The following is a 16452-nucleotide window of genomic DNA, read 5'->3' as shown; positions in this document are numbered from 1 at the left end:
TGTGCGTGAGCGAGTGATTGTTGGTGCGTGAGTGAGTGTTCGTGCGTGAGCGAGTGATTGTTGGTGCGTGAGTGAGTGTTTGTGCGTGAGCGAGTGATTGTTGGTGCGTGAGTGAGTGTTCGTGCGTGAGCGAGTGATTGTTGGTGCGTGAGTGACTGTTTGTGCCTGAGCGAGTGAGTGGTGGGCGTGAGTGAGTGTTCGTCGGTGAGTGATTGTTCGTGTGCGAGTGACTGTTCGTGCGTGAGTGACTGTCAATGCGTGCGTGCGGGCTGCTGCGTGAGTGTGCGAGTTAGTGCGTGTTCGTGCGTGAATAACTGCTACTGTTTCGGTGAGCGTGGGTGTCTGCATAAACCCCAGTGCCACTGCGTCACGGTGCACACGTTGCAGGAAAATTCTTCACACTAGACACGCTAGTGACGATGCGTCACGTCCGCATGTTCACTCTTCCGTACAAACAACGTTGGTTGGGTAACGCACGCCACCAGCTACATAGAGACTCACCGGTGGATGCTGAACAAGCAGATGCATATTGTGTGCCGCATCCACCGATATGTACAGCTTGTTAATGACAAAGGGACATGACTAGGCGAGAAGGCATAGAGAGAGCTTATCTGGCATCGAGATAGGCTTTCAGCCAGGTGAATCAGACGTGCGCATCTTATCTGTTGATCGCTGCGGGGACTCGGATTGAAAACTCGCTGGCCTTTATCGCCCGCCGGATATCTGCGAGAGCGTCGGAGGGAGAGTTGTGGGTGTTTGCTCTCTCTGCTGTTCGTCGCAGACGCACGTGCTGAGCAAGCATGACTGTCGCATCGAGCGAGACGTGTCGCGCCGTTACCACCGAGCAGAGGAAAAACTTCGTCGTCGCTTAACGGGTGACATAATAGTTGACAGTGTCAACCTCCGGCGCGGCCGCGTCTCTCCGTCCCGTGCGTCCGCTTCCTTCCCCCGCCCACCATGTTCTTCAGAGAGATTGCTAGATAGCAATATCGCTTCGAGAACTAACGCATGCAAGGGAATGTTTACGGCGTACATGCCTGCATTCGCTATCGGCGACATCAGTAGGGGTGTGGCCTGGCTATCAATAATGCCGGCTTGGTTTCGTGCTGAGAGAATGCCGTGTTATTACCGTCGAGTCTCTTCCCCCGCACCGCGCTGTGTATAATAATAACCTTGTTTGTTCTTTCGTAACACTCCCATGTGCGAAATGACCGAGGCACGGTGCATAATTATGTACGCATGGACATCGGCTGAATAGAAATAGATTGGAATCGGATAGAAATTAATATAATTACAGTGTTGTTATCGATGTCTGCTCGTGGGTATCAAAAAGCAACGCGTTACGACAGATCATTCACATAGCGTCGTCTTGTGAGGTGTTTAGAAATAGAACACTGTGTTAGCGGAAGTTAAAATTCTGTGCAAGTTTTCTAGTTTAAATGGCAGGAATTGTGAATAGTATTTGCTGAAATCTTCGTCCATTGAGTTAGTTGACATTTCCTCTGTGTTTTTTGAGTGTAGCAATCAATATTTATAATCACGTAGTTCTAAGCTATCAATTATAGGCTTATGTTAGCGATGGAACACTTATGGGCGTTGCTAAATTAGCAAGCTAACTTTTTTGAGATCTGCTGCGAGGTTTTCGGTCATGATTTAATCGTACTTTTATGCATGTTCTTTAATGAACCTTAATTATGTTTTTGGTCATTTAGGGCTATGCTGAATCTTGACTGACTGTGTATAACGGAATTGCATGTGTGAATCGCAACGTATAATTAGTTACGGGTCTTGTATTTCGTGTCTTGCTAGAGCATTAGAACAGATATAAATATCGGCAATAAATAGAAGCGTCTGTGGTGCAGGAGAAGGCAATCTTCTCTGTTGTTAATGTAACATATGATTTACAGATGTTACATAAATTACTTAGAGACGCGGACTGCGCCTAGACTCAGGGTTGTTTTGGTGGCAGTTTATGTAGACAGAGCGTCCCGCATCTTGTGCGGCTAGACGATCTGCAGCCCGGATATCCGCGCGAAGCGCGCCAACGCCGCCTCGCGGCGACACAATGACTTATTCGCTGCCCTCTATTTAGAAACATCTTCCCGAGGCCCTCTGGGTATAACAGAAAGCCGCATAATCGGTCAATTGAGGAGTTGTGGCGATTGCAGAAGCCTTTCGACTCTGCACGTAGGGCGAGAATAAATCCAAATGCTCGTAATTGCTACTTTTCTGGTCGGCGCTTTAGGTTTTCCTCTAGAAAAGCGATTTTCAATTTCTTCCATTTCACGCCCTGAACTTATTCTCGTACATATGGCGTCCCATAGATGGCGCGACGAGGCTCTCTTCGAGGGATTTTCCAGAGAATTTTCCACACAAGGATCGGCGATTCGTCTTGGTCTGCTCCGCGGTGGAGAGTTCCACACGCTGCACTAACTATAACTTTAGTGTAGCGAAAGATACTTGGCCGAGTTAAGGTCCGTACCAGTCTAGCTGGAATCGTGACGTGGGATTGTAATTATCGTAGCCATCTTGGTTTCCCTCACGTTGATTGGCTAAGCCCGTTGATTGATGTTTGTTTAGACTGAGAATTCCCACTAGATGTTCTCTGGCAAAAAAAACCGCCGCCGTGGCGTCAGCAGCAGCAGCAGCCGTATTGTGCTGCAGAGCAGAATCAGTGCGGGCGTCTGAAGGTCTACGAATGTTAAGAATTAACCGCGGCAAAACGTTTCTGCATTTAACGTTGCGCAAAACTTTTTCAATATCCGTAGGTGAAACAGAGTAGGCCTAGCCTATAGTATAGAAACATTAAGAATTTTGTACTAAGTAAATACATTTACGGACTGTTGGATGAGTATTTGTTTTGAAATCGTATGAAATACAGCGAGTGTATTTAGTTAGCATTATATTCTATTGAAACGCTTCAAGTGCCTGTGCCTTCAGTCTATGGAAAACTACCAAAGCGTACGTACAGCATTTTTGCATATATTACATCGTCCCAGCGTGCTGCTTATAGCAAAACTTCGTCTACCCTCGCGGTGAGGGGGCCCTGATTGCTCTTGTGCAGAAAAACTTCGCAGAAAAACTTCGAACTCGCCTGCTCGCAGTTACCTTGACGGTCCAACCCCTATATATACGCATATATAGCATGCACCGACTCCTACGGCTATCAACAACGCCTAGGATATACTAACATACTAGGCTACCTCTATGTGATTATTATGTGATTATACGTCGTCATTGTTTGTATATAGGTGAACATTTCTATGTACATGAATAGAGGCATAGGCCCAAGGATAGAGAACATGGGTCCAATAAAACAATGTGCCTAACCCTTAACCCTAATTCTCACCCTAACCCTAACCCTAACAATAACACCCTAACCATAACCTAACCTATTATATTGATATATATATTTATATTGATGTAAATGACATTGTTTTATTGGGACCCCATGTTCTCTATCCTTGAACCGAGGCATATGATTTGCGCATGTATTATTATATTATAAAACCAAGCTTATGCTTTCGCTGCACTGCCGCTCGTTATATGAAGCCGCTGACGCATAATAAAATACAATTCATAATAAAACTTATACATCACAGTGTAGAACTAGAAGTAGACGGTGTTGACACTTTTATTGATATTTTCATTGAACTTGCAAAGAAGAGCAGCTCAATGCAGCTCAGCTGTTTCATTGTATTCCTGGTAAATTAACGTTGAACAACTAGCTGAACGGCTAGGATTACGGCTATCGGCAATAATATGGGGATCGACGGCGCAGGTTGGTGGGGTTGGCTGTGTTCAATTATATGTGCTTATTACGTCGTCATTTTTGTATATAGGTGAACATTTCTATTTACATGAATAGAGGCGTATATTTCCGCATATATTATTAATAAAACCCAGCTTATGTATCCGCTGCAGCTGCCGCTCGTTACATGAAGCCACTGACGCATAATAAAATACAATTCATAATAAAACTTATACAACACAGTGTAGAAGTAGAAGGTGTTGACACTTTTATAGATATTTTCATTGAACTTGCAAAGAACAGCCAGCCTCAATGCAGCTCATGTTTCATTGTTTCCGCGGTAAAATTATCGAGTGGTCGCTGGCAGCTATGGATTCGTGCGCCGGCCTATGCATTCGGCGCACGGATCCATAGCAGCCAGCGCTGCATACTGTCGTAGGACGTTCCCGCGGTCGCGTGCGCCTTGCCGCGGAACTGCGCGCAAGATCTGCGCTTATAGCGCTTGGGATCAACACCTCCTTTCGGCAACGCGTCTCTAGTATCCCGTCTCATCTGGATTGATGTTATATAATAGGGAGAATGGTAAACGTGTTTTAGGTCGGGCGTTTCTAGGGTCATTGGGAAATGGAGGTAGGACGCGGTCTGGGATAACGGGTGACATGTGCGCTCAGGATGTAGGGGTTTTGGGGGTAATATATAGGACAGAGATATATAGGGGGTAATATATAGGAGAGGATAGGTCGGGGAGTCTGGTTGTGGTCGCGGGAGAAAGCACACGCGCGTAGGCGCGTGTGCGCGTGTCTTTGTCTCTCTGTGCAAGATGTGACTACACAGTGTGCAAGTTATTAAAGTTTATTCAGTTTAATACACAAGTTTGGATTTCTACTTCATCATTTCTATATGAACTCTTAATTCAACGTTACATTTTGGTGCCAGTGACAGTAAAAAACCTGGGTATTCCTTTGCGGACGCAACGTAAGGTACTCCACTATGTCGATCTACGGGCCATACTACGCAAGGAAGATGGAGAAGGAAGAAAACACAGGAGGAGTCGCTGAGTACACTGCTGGCAAGAAAACTGGAGGGAAAACGGAAAGCGGACGAGAGAGAAAGAGAGAGGGAGGAAGAGAGATAGAGAGACGGGAACAGGGGCAAGAGTAGGAGAAACAAAGAACGACGGAGAGCGATCGACAGAGCCGAAGAATGGCGGAGAGCGAGACGGGAGGAACAGAGCGAGACGCGGGAGAAAGAACGGTGGATACACACGGCGTAGGCACTACCGTGAGTAAGTCAGCGTGAAGGAATTAAGAAACGGCCGGTGTTGTATTCGTGATACTGCGAGGGCAAGTCCGAGTTTCGACCTGTGTGTGTGAGAGAGAGAGAAGATAGCAGAACAGAGAAGGCAAGGCTGACAGAGCAGAGACAGAGGACGTGAAAGATAAATTGCGAACTGTAATGGCAAAAAAAAATCCAGGGAATTCTAGAAGTTATTTAGTGGAACGCTTTAATCTCGTGCCGTCGAAACTGGGCGTGAAAGGGTGACATCATCAGGAATGTGTATTTTTATCTGCTTTTCTTTGTTTTATGTACGCGGTTTTTTTGTTTTCATGGTATATGCTTGTGACCGTTTGTTTTTGTGTGGGAAAATATTTTGTGTGAAACTTTGTGTCGAAATGTGTGATCGTTTTCTTGAATTTGTGCTAACGTTACGTTTACGCTATATTGTCAGACTGCTAAACACATTTTTCAATTAGAGTTTGATATAGGCCTAAAACATTTCATCGAAAATATGAAATCAGTTTTGCGTATTTTTTTTGGCTGTATGATGTGTGGAAGTGACAAAGGTTGTCAGGTCCACATCGGTGCTGTGCGTAATAATGGGATTAAGAGGTTTAAATGAGGATATAATGGAGCACATTGATAAATGTCGTTTCGGTAATGCGTGTCGGTATACGCATACGCCACGTACGTTACAGCATAAAGAGACGCAAGAGTGAGAGTAATTGCAGCGATATCAAAATGTTCACTGCCAAATGTGTTGAATTTCTTACTTGTATGGTGATCGAACTTTATCGTTACTTGTTTTGTATAGAAAGCTTTATGCTTCATATGTATTTTAGAAATTGTTTAGGTTTAGGTTGAAGTGTAGATCAGCGAGGACGCTGAATCGATGACAGGGTCATCATCTTGGGGAAGGAGACTAAGACTGTATATGATTTACAGATGTTACATAAATTAGTTAGAGACGCGGAGTGCGGCTAGACTCAGGGTTGTTTTGGTGGTTGTTTATGTAGACAGAGCGTCTCGCATCTTGTGCGGCTAGATTGATGTTATAGGGAGAATGGTAAACGTACGTGTTTTAGGTCGGGCGTTTCTAGGGTCATTGTGAAATGGAGGTAGGACGCGGTCTGGGAGAACGGGTGACATGTGCGCTCCGGATGTAGGGGTTTTGGGGGTAATATATAGGACAGAGATGTAGGAGTCGGGGAGTCTGGTTGTGGTCGCGGGAGAAAGCACACGCGCTTAGGCGCGTGTCTTTGTCTCTCTGTGCAAGATGTGACTACACTGTGTGCAAGTTATTAAAGTTTATTCAGTTGAATACACAAGTTTGGATTTCTACTTCATCATTTCTATATGAACTCTTAATTCAACGTTACATTAAGGAGAGGTGATGCCTATGGTGTACGATAGGAAACGTTCGCTTCCTGAGTGGAAAACATCTTTGTGGTGGAACGCGGGCAGTGTTATTTTTATTGTCCATTAGAGGAAGCATTCTCAATTGTTCAGAAAACGGAATCGCTATTGTTTAGTTTTGTTAGAAGCGGTTAAACGTGTGTACAGGCGACGCTCACGCTTCGGGCGAGGAATTGTCCAGAATGCGAGACCTTATCTAACTCTAAACGATATTATTTATCCTGTTTTTACCAAGGATTTCTCTTATGTTTAAACTGATGAGGTCTGGTTTAATTCAACGTACTTCAGGCACTTACCAGTGAAATATATACCTGAATCGGTTATATATACCCTGATTACTTACCTGATTACTTACCAGTGAAATATATACCTGAATCGGAAATATATACCCTGAATCGGTTGTGCTAATCGTATCGTGTTGAACTAAAACAGCACTATACCGCCGGCGTGTGTCGCGGCAATCCACGCGCGTGATGTATGCATTGATGCACGTGGGATTGGACGACAACAAAATACACGGAATAGAATTATTACCCTCGTATTCATTGGCGTATATATACGTGGCGTTAGAAACGGCGATATTTCTCTGGTAATAGGGGGCATTCCGGGAGATGTTCCGTAGTCTGGTCCTCTCCGCAGTCATAGTCGATTGGGCCTTCTTCAATGTATCCCCATTTCATGCATCACTCTAGGACATAGGGAACCTCTGGGGTGTGGGATTACGGAGCAGTCGTCTAAATGTATGCCCTTTAATCTGCATATTATAACGAATAAGCTCGCCGTATTACATCCCGTACATTACTTTTGACATTACGTCCCTATATGTACACACGTGGTGGCGCGTGAAGTAGAAATTCCAGTTAGTGCAAGTGTTCTCGTTATCGCTTTAATTGCATCTCTAATCTGTCGTCTTTATCGCGCGGGTATAAATAGGATCTGTGTTTTACTACTTCGACGCGCGGCAATAACATCAGCATATCGGACGCGGCATATAAGTGCACCGATCCCAGAATAGTAGTTAACGGCGCGCGATAAACATTCTGCTTTATGGTGCCGTGAGTTCCATATTTACCGCGTTGTTTGGTTCGGTAAATAGTAGTAGGCCGTAGCCAGCGAGGGTTTAGCCGGTAAACGGTCTTCGCCGCCGGATACTATATCCAGTCTTCTTCCGAATATCAATACCTCAAATTTTAATGCGAAATCGTAGTTGTTGTGGTGCGATTGCGATGTCGTTTGTTTTCGTGTTCTGGGACCTTAGGAGAAACTCGCCGAGTAGCACATGTCAAGTTAGAAAAAAATAATTACGCAATCAATTAGATGGATTTGCATTGAAAGTGTGGTTCACAAACTGCCGTTAGAATTCCCGGTAGGCAAAAGATGGTCGCTGGGATATATACGTTTGTGCACATCTACAAATGATTGATATCTTGAAATTATAATGTTTCAATGTAAACAAAAGCATCTAATTTCGTTGCATTTTAAAGCAGATGCAAAACGAATCGCGCTATGTTTCATTCTCTGGCTCTAGATGAGAGCATGAGGAAAGTAGGAGTTCGGACGTGCATCTACTTGGTAGCTTTCCATATAGGCTGTCGCGAAGCCAGATATGTGATGCACGCAGCAGCACATGTAGTTTATTTATGGTTAGATTAATTGTATTAACGCCTCATCCACCCACACAGGTGTCACATAATTGTAACGACGGCACTGTTCAATTTACACACACGCGCACACACACACACACACACATGTATACCATTTTTTCATGTGAGAAAATTAGAAATCCTGCTTCTCCGAACAAAACAACATATAGGATATCTATACATAGGTAAGGCGAATCATGATTATCAAGAGCTTGTTTCGAATAAAACGTCTTTTATATCAACATTCATGCACAGACCTATTTTTACCTGTGGCTTTGAAATTGTCACTCAATGTAATTGACATCGAAAGCACATGCGTGCGTGCGTGCGTTCATGTATGAGTGTACATGTGTATTTAGCGGACGATATACATCGATAATAACAAGAGTAGATAATAACTAACTCTTGATAATAAGTATATAAATATAACCTCTATTTAGTACTTAATCTTCATTGGCACAAAAGGGATTAGATAAAACACAAACTTTGTCTTAAGCAGATAAAGCATTTATCAACGCCATAAAGAGAAGTTCATAGCAACTGAAATCGTTCGAGAAATGCTGCGATTGTGCCGTATCAGCAGCGAACGCCACGTGAGTGTGTATTTGCTTACCTACGTGATGCGTGTAGCATAGTGGCACTGGGCACACCTATTATTAAAAGCCGTACCCCTCGGTAACTGGCATGCCGTGATTACATAAGGCTGATATCATCGATAAGGAACCAGATGAGATAGGAAAGCATATTTAGAGAAGGCGATAGCGATCCTGTCTGTTTGGCGGCTATCGGCTCTATAATGCGCCTATACTGCGCCTGAATGTGTCACTTCGCAATCACCGTGATATTGAGCTGCGTGTCGCACCGCCGTGCTGCCCCGGTGTCTGCGCACGGTCTAGATGGATACGAGCATCAACGGTGGGTATATATGTAAGTGCGTGCCGCGCGACGTGAAGGACGTGGAGTGTGGGAGAAGCTCAGCTCAGTCGCGAGGGAAGGCGAAGGTCAAGAGCTTCGACATCGAGGAAGTGTTAAATGCCGGCGGCGAGACACTGGTGTCTTGCGACGAGAGGATCGCATCGCCGTTCGTCGCGCGCGCGGATATTGACAGCGCCGCCATCGGCAGACGACGGGCGGCGGCATGACGTGTCAACGAGCTGCTGCTATTGTCATGCGAGTGCGGAGATGTGTGGATAAAACCAGTTGCGCCTGCCGTGTCTCCGTTTCGTAATCGATGTCACTGTGCACTTGCGAAAGAGTGCGAGCAAGCAAGGGAGGGAGAGAGAGAGAGAAAGTGTGTGCGTGCGTGCGTGCGTGCGTGCGTTTGTGTGTGTGTGTGTGTGTGTGTGTGTGCGTGCGTGCGTGCGTGTGTGTGTCTGTCTGTGTGTGAGAGCATTGATAGGTTACTTGCCCGGCTAGTGTAGTAAGTTTGACCTTCTCGCCGCGCAGGTGGCGCCTCCTAGATTGTTGTTCGATTATGCCGAGCACAGTTGTGCAAGGCTGACGAAAAACCGAGTTCCATATTCACAGTTAAGAAATCGGTTTTGGATTGAATCTAAGCAAGTTTCTAGTGATCTGGCATTACACTGTGATGTCAGTCGACATTCACATTAGCGAGTGTAATCTGCGGTGAAACAATTCAACCAGTTTCAATACGTGCAGTTACAGCAACTCACATATTATGATGGAGCGTTTGTGTGACAACTACTGAAAAATAACCTTAAATAAAATTATTATGAATAATAAATTTGTAGAAACTGGAACTTAAAATCTAAATAAACTTAATAGTGTGAATGCATCATATTAAGGGGTATAAATATCCCCAGAACGACCTTAATATAAGAATCTGTTAACGAAAACCTCGTGTAGTAATAACAGAAAATATTACATCAATATTTATTCTTTAGATATATCTACAGTCATGACATGTCTACGTCAGTCATGACTATATGTCTATATATACATATATATATAGTATAGACATAAACGCTTCCTAAACGCGGGCTTTGACATCACGTAGCCGAGATAACCCGGGGTTTTCCCCATATATACGCGGTTTATGACTACATTCATGTCCGTATGTGTGACCATATACATATCAGGAGTGTATGACTCGCTCGAAACACACGAAATTCAACATCTTTATATTATACACTCCTGTACATAAGAAGAAGATGATAAAGAAGAAAATGAAGAAGAAGAAGAAGAAGAAGAAGAAGAAGAAGAAGAAGAAGAAGAAGAAGAATCCTGTACATATCTATAACCTTAACGTTTATCGCATGGCTTTGCCCCCTTGCATTGCAGCATTCAGTAGTGAAGATGGGGAGACAGAGATGTCATCAGAGATGGATCACAGAGGTGTCATCGACGTTCCTTCGTCTCTCGTCATCCGTTTACAGCCGGTTGACAGCTCGCCTAAATGCACGGTGTGTAACCAGGTGGCGCTAGTGAAAGGGACGTCATTCGGACCGTATAGGCAAGACTTCCCGGCAGCTGGTGATCACGTAAGTAATCATGCTGCAAGTACTGAACCGACTATGTCGCGAGTTTCACGAGCATATATATATATATATATATCAGGGGTTAATAATGACAAATTGTCATTTAAATGAATGTATGAATGAATGAAATTGAAATGAAATGAATTGAAACGAAAAGGAATGAAAACTTGTCATTATTAACCCCTGATATATATAATATATACATATATATATATATACATATGAATATCAGATATATATATATATATATATATATATATATATACATATGATATACAGATATACAGGTATATATATATATATATAGCTTTATTATTGTAGAATTTTTTTGGGGTATTTGTACATTTGTTTATAAATGGTGCTGTTAAGCAAAAATGTACTTAAAACACTCCACTGTTTGAATTACGATGCCACTAAAATTGCTCTTTTTATGAAGTATGTATAGGTCGCAACAGTTCGTTAACAACGAAGGGAATGGAAAAATAGTACGAAAAATTGCATGTACTAGCTAAGGTGACGTAAGCACTGTAAATTAACCGGAGTGGACCGGATGTTCGTGCTTGCGCGCGTGTATGCGCGCACGTGCGTTTGCACACGTATTTGCTTGTGCGCGTGCGTGCGATCGTGCGTGCGTGCGTGCGTGCGTGCGATCGTGCGTGCGTGCGTGCGTACGATCGTGCGTGCGTGCGTGCGTGCGTGCGTGCGTGCGTGCGTGCCTGCGTTAAAGTAAACGTGACTTGCCACGCATGGGCCACTACAGGACGCATACAATGTCAATTCTTATGCCAAGCTACCATATACTTCTGCGATGCTCATGGCTCTCGTGACTCATCGCAGTCGTACTTTGGTGTGTGGTGCGTTTCGCGTGTAGATATCGCGTGCGGCCGCGGCTTACGCCCCCCCTCCCCTCACCCACCGCCCCGCCGCCCCGCGCACGATTCCGCGAGATTTGCTCATCGCGAAAATCTTTCTTTGAATCGCGCTCTCTCGTAACGGTGGCAGCCAGCGTGACGCAGGCAGCAGTAATGACGAGCCCGTCAGCTTATTGGTCAGCCTTACTGTTGATAGCGATCGCACAGATTTAGACCGATCGTTCACCTAACATTAATTGAAATTTCTCTATACGTTGGCTTGGGTTTTGCCTGGAGAGCAAGTTCGCGGTATCGCGTCGCCGATCTCTCCCTTCAATAGGAAAAATCGCATACATCTTCGCGCGCAGAATATGTTTCTCTGAAAGGGCCCGGGTATTTCTGCAGATTCATTCGATACGGCTCGCGAAATAATATCGCAAACGTGCAGTCTTAAGCACAGGGAGCAGCCGGGGCGTCTCTGCTGTAAAAGAGCCAGTAGCGATGAACGCGATAGCAGTGCGCACTATTGTGTCGGCCCTTCTTCCCGCGCACACGGCGTTATAGTAGTGAGTCGCCCCAAGATGACAAGCGACTGCTCATGAGCGCTGAGATTTTCCACGCGTCGCAGGTTCGCGAGGGAGAGAGGGATATAGGAGTAGGAGGGGAAGGTAGGGACAAGCAGTATAGGTATGGAGTATAGGTATTGGCAAAGAGGTGGTGATACGGTAGAGGGGAGTTGCGGTGCTGTGTACAGAGGTGTGGTGCGATCAGTAAAAGGACACTGAGTACGATAGGGAAGAAGGGGGTAGTACGGTGAAAAGAGAACGTGTGTATGGTTTCTGCATGGGGACTCTGAATTCGATCGTTGGCCGAAAATGCTGCTCATAACACGCAACGGTGCCAAACGCCTACACAGCCATAGAGAAAGGGGCCGTGTAACGTGGGTCAAATCGAACACCGTATGCATGTAAGATTTTTGAACGATGAAAACTGAAAAGGTTTCGGTTATTGTCCGAATTTGAGCATTAAAAGACTCTCTTGTTATGTGTAATCGCGAACTGTGTGTTCTTTGACTTGTTAGAAATCCCGTTTGTATTCGGATGATGTAATCCGATGTAAATGCAAATAACTGTAAAGTCAACATGTGCTACCACCACTTAACGTGAGCGTTGCACTGCATTTTACACTTCATTCGTTACAAATTAAATCCCAGGGGTAGAAATTAACTTTTGAACAAGGAAGTCCAACACTCCCTACCCTCAAAAGGAGGGAGTCCCCAGCAAAATGAGGGAGTCCTCAGTCGGAGGCCCATGCGGTCTGCCAAATTTTCTCTGGACATTAGCTGAAAAAATACGGTAATTCCGCGAGGCCGTGCTCCGGAACGAACTAGTTAGTGTGGCAGAATTTTCAGGGAGTCACACGGACTCCTGCATATGTCAAATCAGGGAGTCCGACAGTAAATCAGGGAGTATTTGACTCCGGACCGTTAATTTCGCACCTTGAAATCCTGTTACATAATTCCCAACAGAGCTTTTTTTGCGTTTAGATTTTCGATCCGCATTGACAGTTGTTTTTTACACCAGAAGATTAAACGCGAGAACGATGCCGACAAGGAAGAGGAAGAAGATGAGGATGGGTGTGCGGCGGGAGCGTGGCTGTCCCTTCTTAGAACCACGTCCAGAGAGGAGGAAAGCAACATAAGCATATCCAGAAAAGGTATTTTCTTAAAATCCTAGTTAGAAGCACAGCATCAGGGAACATGACTCGGGACTACTCCTCTTTTTTTGTAGCTTTTTTTCGGTTGTAGCTTCTGCTGTGTGTTCGGTCACCTGTTAATACTCTTCTTCCTCTGGTATTACAACTGCTCAGCATAAAGCCTAATAATGCTATTAGTGGTGCGGTTTATTTTTTTATCATTGCTGTCTAACAGTTGCGATTTCTCATGACTGTTGAGAGTTTTCCACAGGATGTTATGTTCACTGCAGATAGTCTATAGCAATGTAAAAAAATGCCAGGAACTAGAGCCCGGTTCAGTCTTATTCTAGAGCTGTTATGATTCAATGTAAAACGTTTATCAAAAAAGGAATTTATATTACTCACTAATAAAAGCCATCGGTAGTTACGTTCTTAAAACAACCACGTTAGCAACAAATTGTTTGTGTTATTCTCATTGACATCGGTTTATGCGGCCGAAAACTATCAACCGGTCTTTATCCGAAATATGTTTGCGAGATTTTCGTACTATAGATGGCGCCACTTCGCGATAGTGCCTTGTTAAGTTCGGTGCTGCTGAGCATGGTTGAATGTTGCTTCGTCGCCATGTAGATGGCAGCAGCGTGAAACGTTTCGGAGATGTGGCGTCATTCTTGCATGAATATTATCTCTAAAACGAGGACGAATTGACATGGAATGTTGCCATGTGGTAGTCCACTAATTGATCAATGATCATAACGTCTATTCTTGACAAGCCTGTCTCACAAATTGTTCGTAATGATTTCAGTCAAAACTGATTACAGCAAGAACTAGTGCGGACCAAAATAGTTGTCACTTCTCATGAGGGACGCAATTTCATGCGTGAGATGTCGAATCAGCTTTGAGCAATTATTGCGAATATAATAATATCGTACAAAAATTATATTTCGCGCACGCGTTTATGCTACGATGAACATTCCTGCTGCTAGTTCGTTCTGAGCTCAACTGAATTATGTCATGTGAGTTTAATTGATAACCAGTTGTCTAGTTTCAATTATTAGCGGAATTAGACACTAGCACGAAGAATAAAACTCTGCGCGGTAAAGTGCATGTAAGCATAAAGAGGCATTATGTACAATATTTGCGATATTTTTCTAATATCGCATAAGTCGGAGGTGTGTCTTAATTAGAATATGCTATTTTTTGATATACGTATATTTGAAGCATTCTCGTTAGCATCACCTAATTCACGCATGTCTCAATGAGGGATTTCTATTTTTGGATATGTATATTTTAAATATTCTCATTAGCGGTATTCTAATTCACGCGTATGCCACGAGTATGAGAACCTGTCTGACGATTGTCAGGAACACGGGGTTGAGCAATCGACTTAATTATGCAGGACTGATGAGAAGCAGTTAGATGCTGTTGGGCAAAAACAAAGTGAAGCAGTACTATCGCATGCAATTACAGTAATTAATTCCCCTGTCAAAACCGTTAGATTTCGCCTGGACGGTTTGTCAGGCATCGGGGACTGATTACATTTGCACTCCAATTTGTTTTCAATCTCCGCATCCCTTTATGAAGGTTCGATGTAAGCAAACCAAACACGAACGTATTAGCGCTATGTAATGCTGGTTTCCGTTGAACTTAATACCGATAATAACATAAATATAATGGAATCATGACCATGATGATGATGATGATGATAGCAGTACTGTGATATTATCGTGACTATGGTGCGTTGATAATATGACTAATGGTATGGGACGGTGCTAAAATAACAATAATGTTGTAATTATCGCAACGAGTGATGTTGCTAGAACGTCCATACTGTGGTATTACATAACTGCTTTCTGCTACACAGAACCAGTACACTGGTACAACAGTTGCACAGTTATAGACAGCGCCCGCTGTCTTACATGAGGATGTATGTGTGTGTGCGTGCGTGCGTGCGTGCGTGCGTGTGTGCGCGCGTGTGCGTGCGTGCGTGAGCGTGTCTACCGATAGCAAGGTGTCCAGTGGATTTCCCAAACACATTACGCGTGCACACGCCGGATGCGCCTGATGCTGCGCTGCCTGCATCTCTGCACTCGGTCGCGCGCAAGCTAACACGTTAGGAGTGCTCGACGCGTCTGCTCGCTCGTAGCGACGGCGGGGCGTCTGCTCATATAGCGACGGCGGGGCGTCTGCTCGTAGCTACGGCGGGGCGTCTGCTCGTAGCTACGGCGGGGCGTCTGCTCATATAGCGACGGCGGGGCGTCTGCTCGTAGCTACGGCGGGGCGTCTGCTCGTAGCGACGGCGGGGCGTCTGCTCGTAGCGACGGCGGGCGTCTGCTCGTAGCTACGGCGGGGCGTCTGCGTTTTAGCGACGCGCATCGCTTACGGTGCAACTAGAGGAGGCTTTCTTTCACCCATAGAGAGAGAGAGAGAGAGAGAGAGAGAGAGAGAGACCCGGCTGTTTGCCTCGGACGAGGCTCGGGGAGGATTCCGACTGTTGGCGAGACTACTGGAGACACGTTCACGGAGAATGCCGTCACTTAAGGGGGAAATAAATACGACAGTCCGTCGCGTGTGGCTGTTATGCAAGCGCGTCATGCGAAGCCAGCTGCGATTTCCATCGTGTCTCGTCGCTGCCTGTAAGCGAACGCGACAACGGCGCTTAGATTCACTTTCATTTCGGCGCGAGAACCGACGTGTTTTTAGTAGACAATGCGTTTTTATTCGGTTAGTAACGATAGTGGCTTTTTCACATAATGGAATCCAGGGTGTCACGTGACTGCGTGAAGCCGTGGTCGCGGTGTGGACGAGCGCGAGCTTAAAGCTGGGTTTACACTACCGACTGGCTAATTGGCGAGTTGGACCGAATTTCACAATTCGGTAACCCCGAGTTGGCGAAAATAGAACATGTTCCAGTCTTCCAACTAGTTGCTATCGATCGGTTGGTCGCGCAACCTTTGCGTTTACACTGCCGATTGTCGGTTGTCTAGTTGGGAAGTTGGTCCAATTCGCCAATTCGCCAACACAAAGTCGTTAGTGTAAACTTAATTCGTGCGGTGAATCCGCAGCTCCAGCCGCAGACGTTCAGCATGACGTCGCTGGCAGACAGGCGCAGAGAGAGAGAGAGAGAGAGAGAGAGAGAGAGAGAGAGAGAGAGAGAGAGAGAGAGAGAGAGAGAGAGAGAGAGAGAGAGAGAGAGAGAGAGAGAGAGAGAGAGAGAGAGAGAGAGAGAGAGAGAGAGAGAGAGAGAGAGAGAGAGAGAGAGAGAGAGAGAGAGAGAGAGAGAGAGAGAGAGAGAGAGAGAGAGAGAGAGAGAGAGAGAG

General features: G+C 45.0%; 1 protein-coding gene across 1 annotated transcript in view; it reads left to right on the top strand.

Annotated features, from left to right (window-relative positions):
* LOC106815663 overlaps nt 1-16452 on the top strand; it is a 71095-nt gene that overhangs the window by 31366 nt on the left and 23277 nt on the right. Inside the window, exons 2-3 of the mRNA XM_014820160.1 lie at nt 10390-10589; nt 13021-13153. Of these exons, the coding sequence (XP_014675646.1) occupies nt 10390-10589; nt 13021-13153 (333 nt within the window). The remainder of the gene's footprint in view (nt 1-10389; nt 10590-13020; nt 13154-16452) is intronic.

This window comes from Priapulus caudatus, unplaced genomic scaffold (genome assembly GCF_000485595.1).
Source record: "Priapulus caudatus unplaced genomic scaffold, Priapulus_caudatus-5.0.1 Scaffold1172, whole genome shotgun sequence".
Taxonomy (NCBI): Eukaryota; Metazoa; Priapulida; class Priapulimorpha; order Priapulimorphida; family Priapulidae; genus Priapulus; species Priapulus caudatus.
Note: the sequence above shows the minus strand (reverse complement) of the source record. Positions and strands in the feature narration are given on the sequence as shown.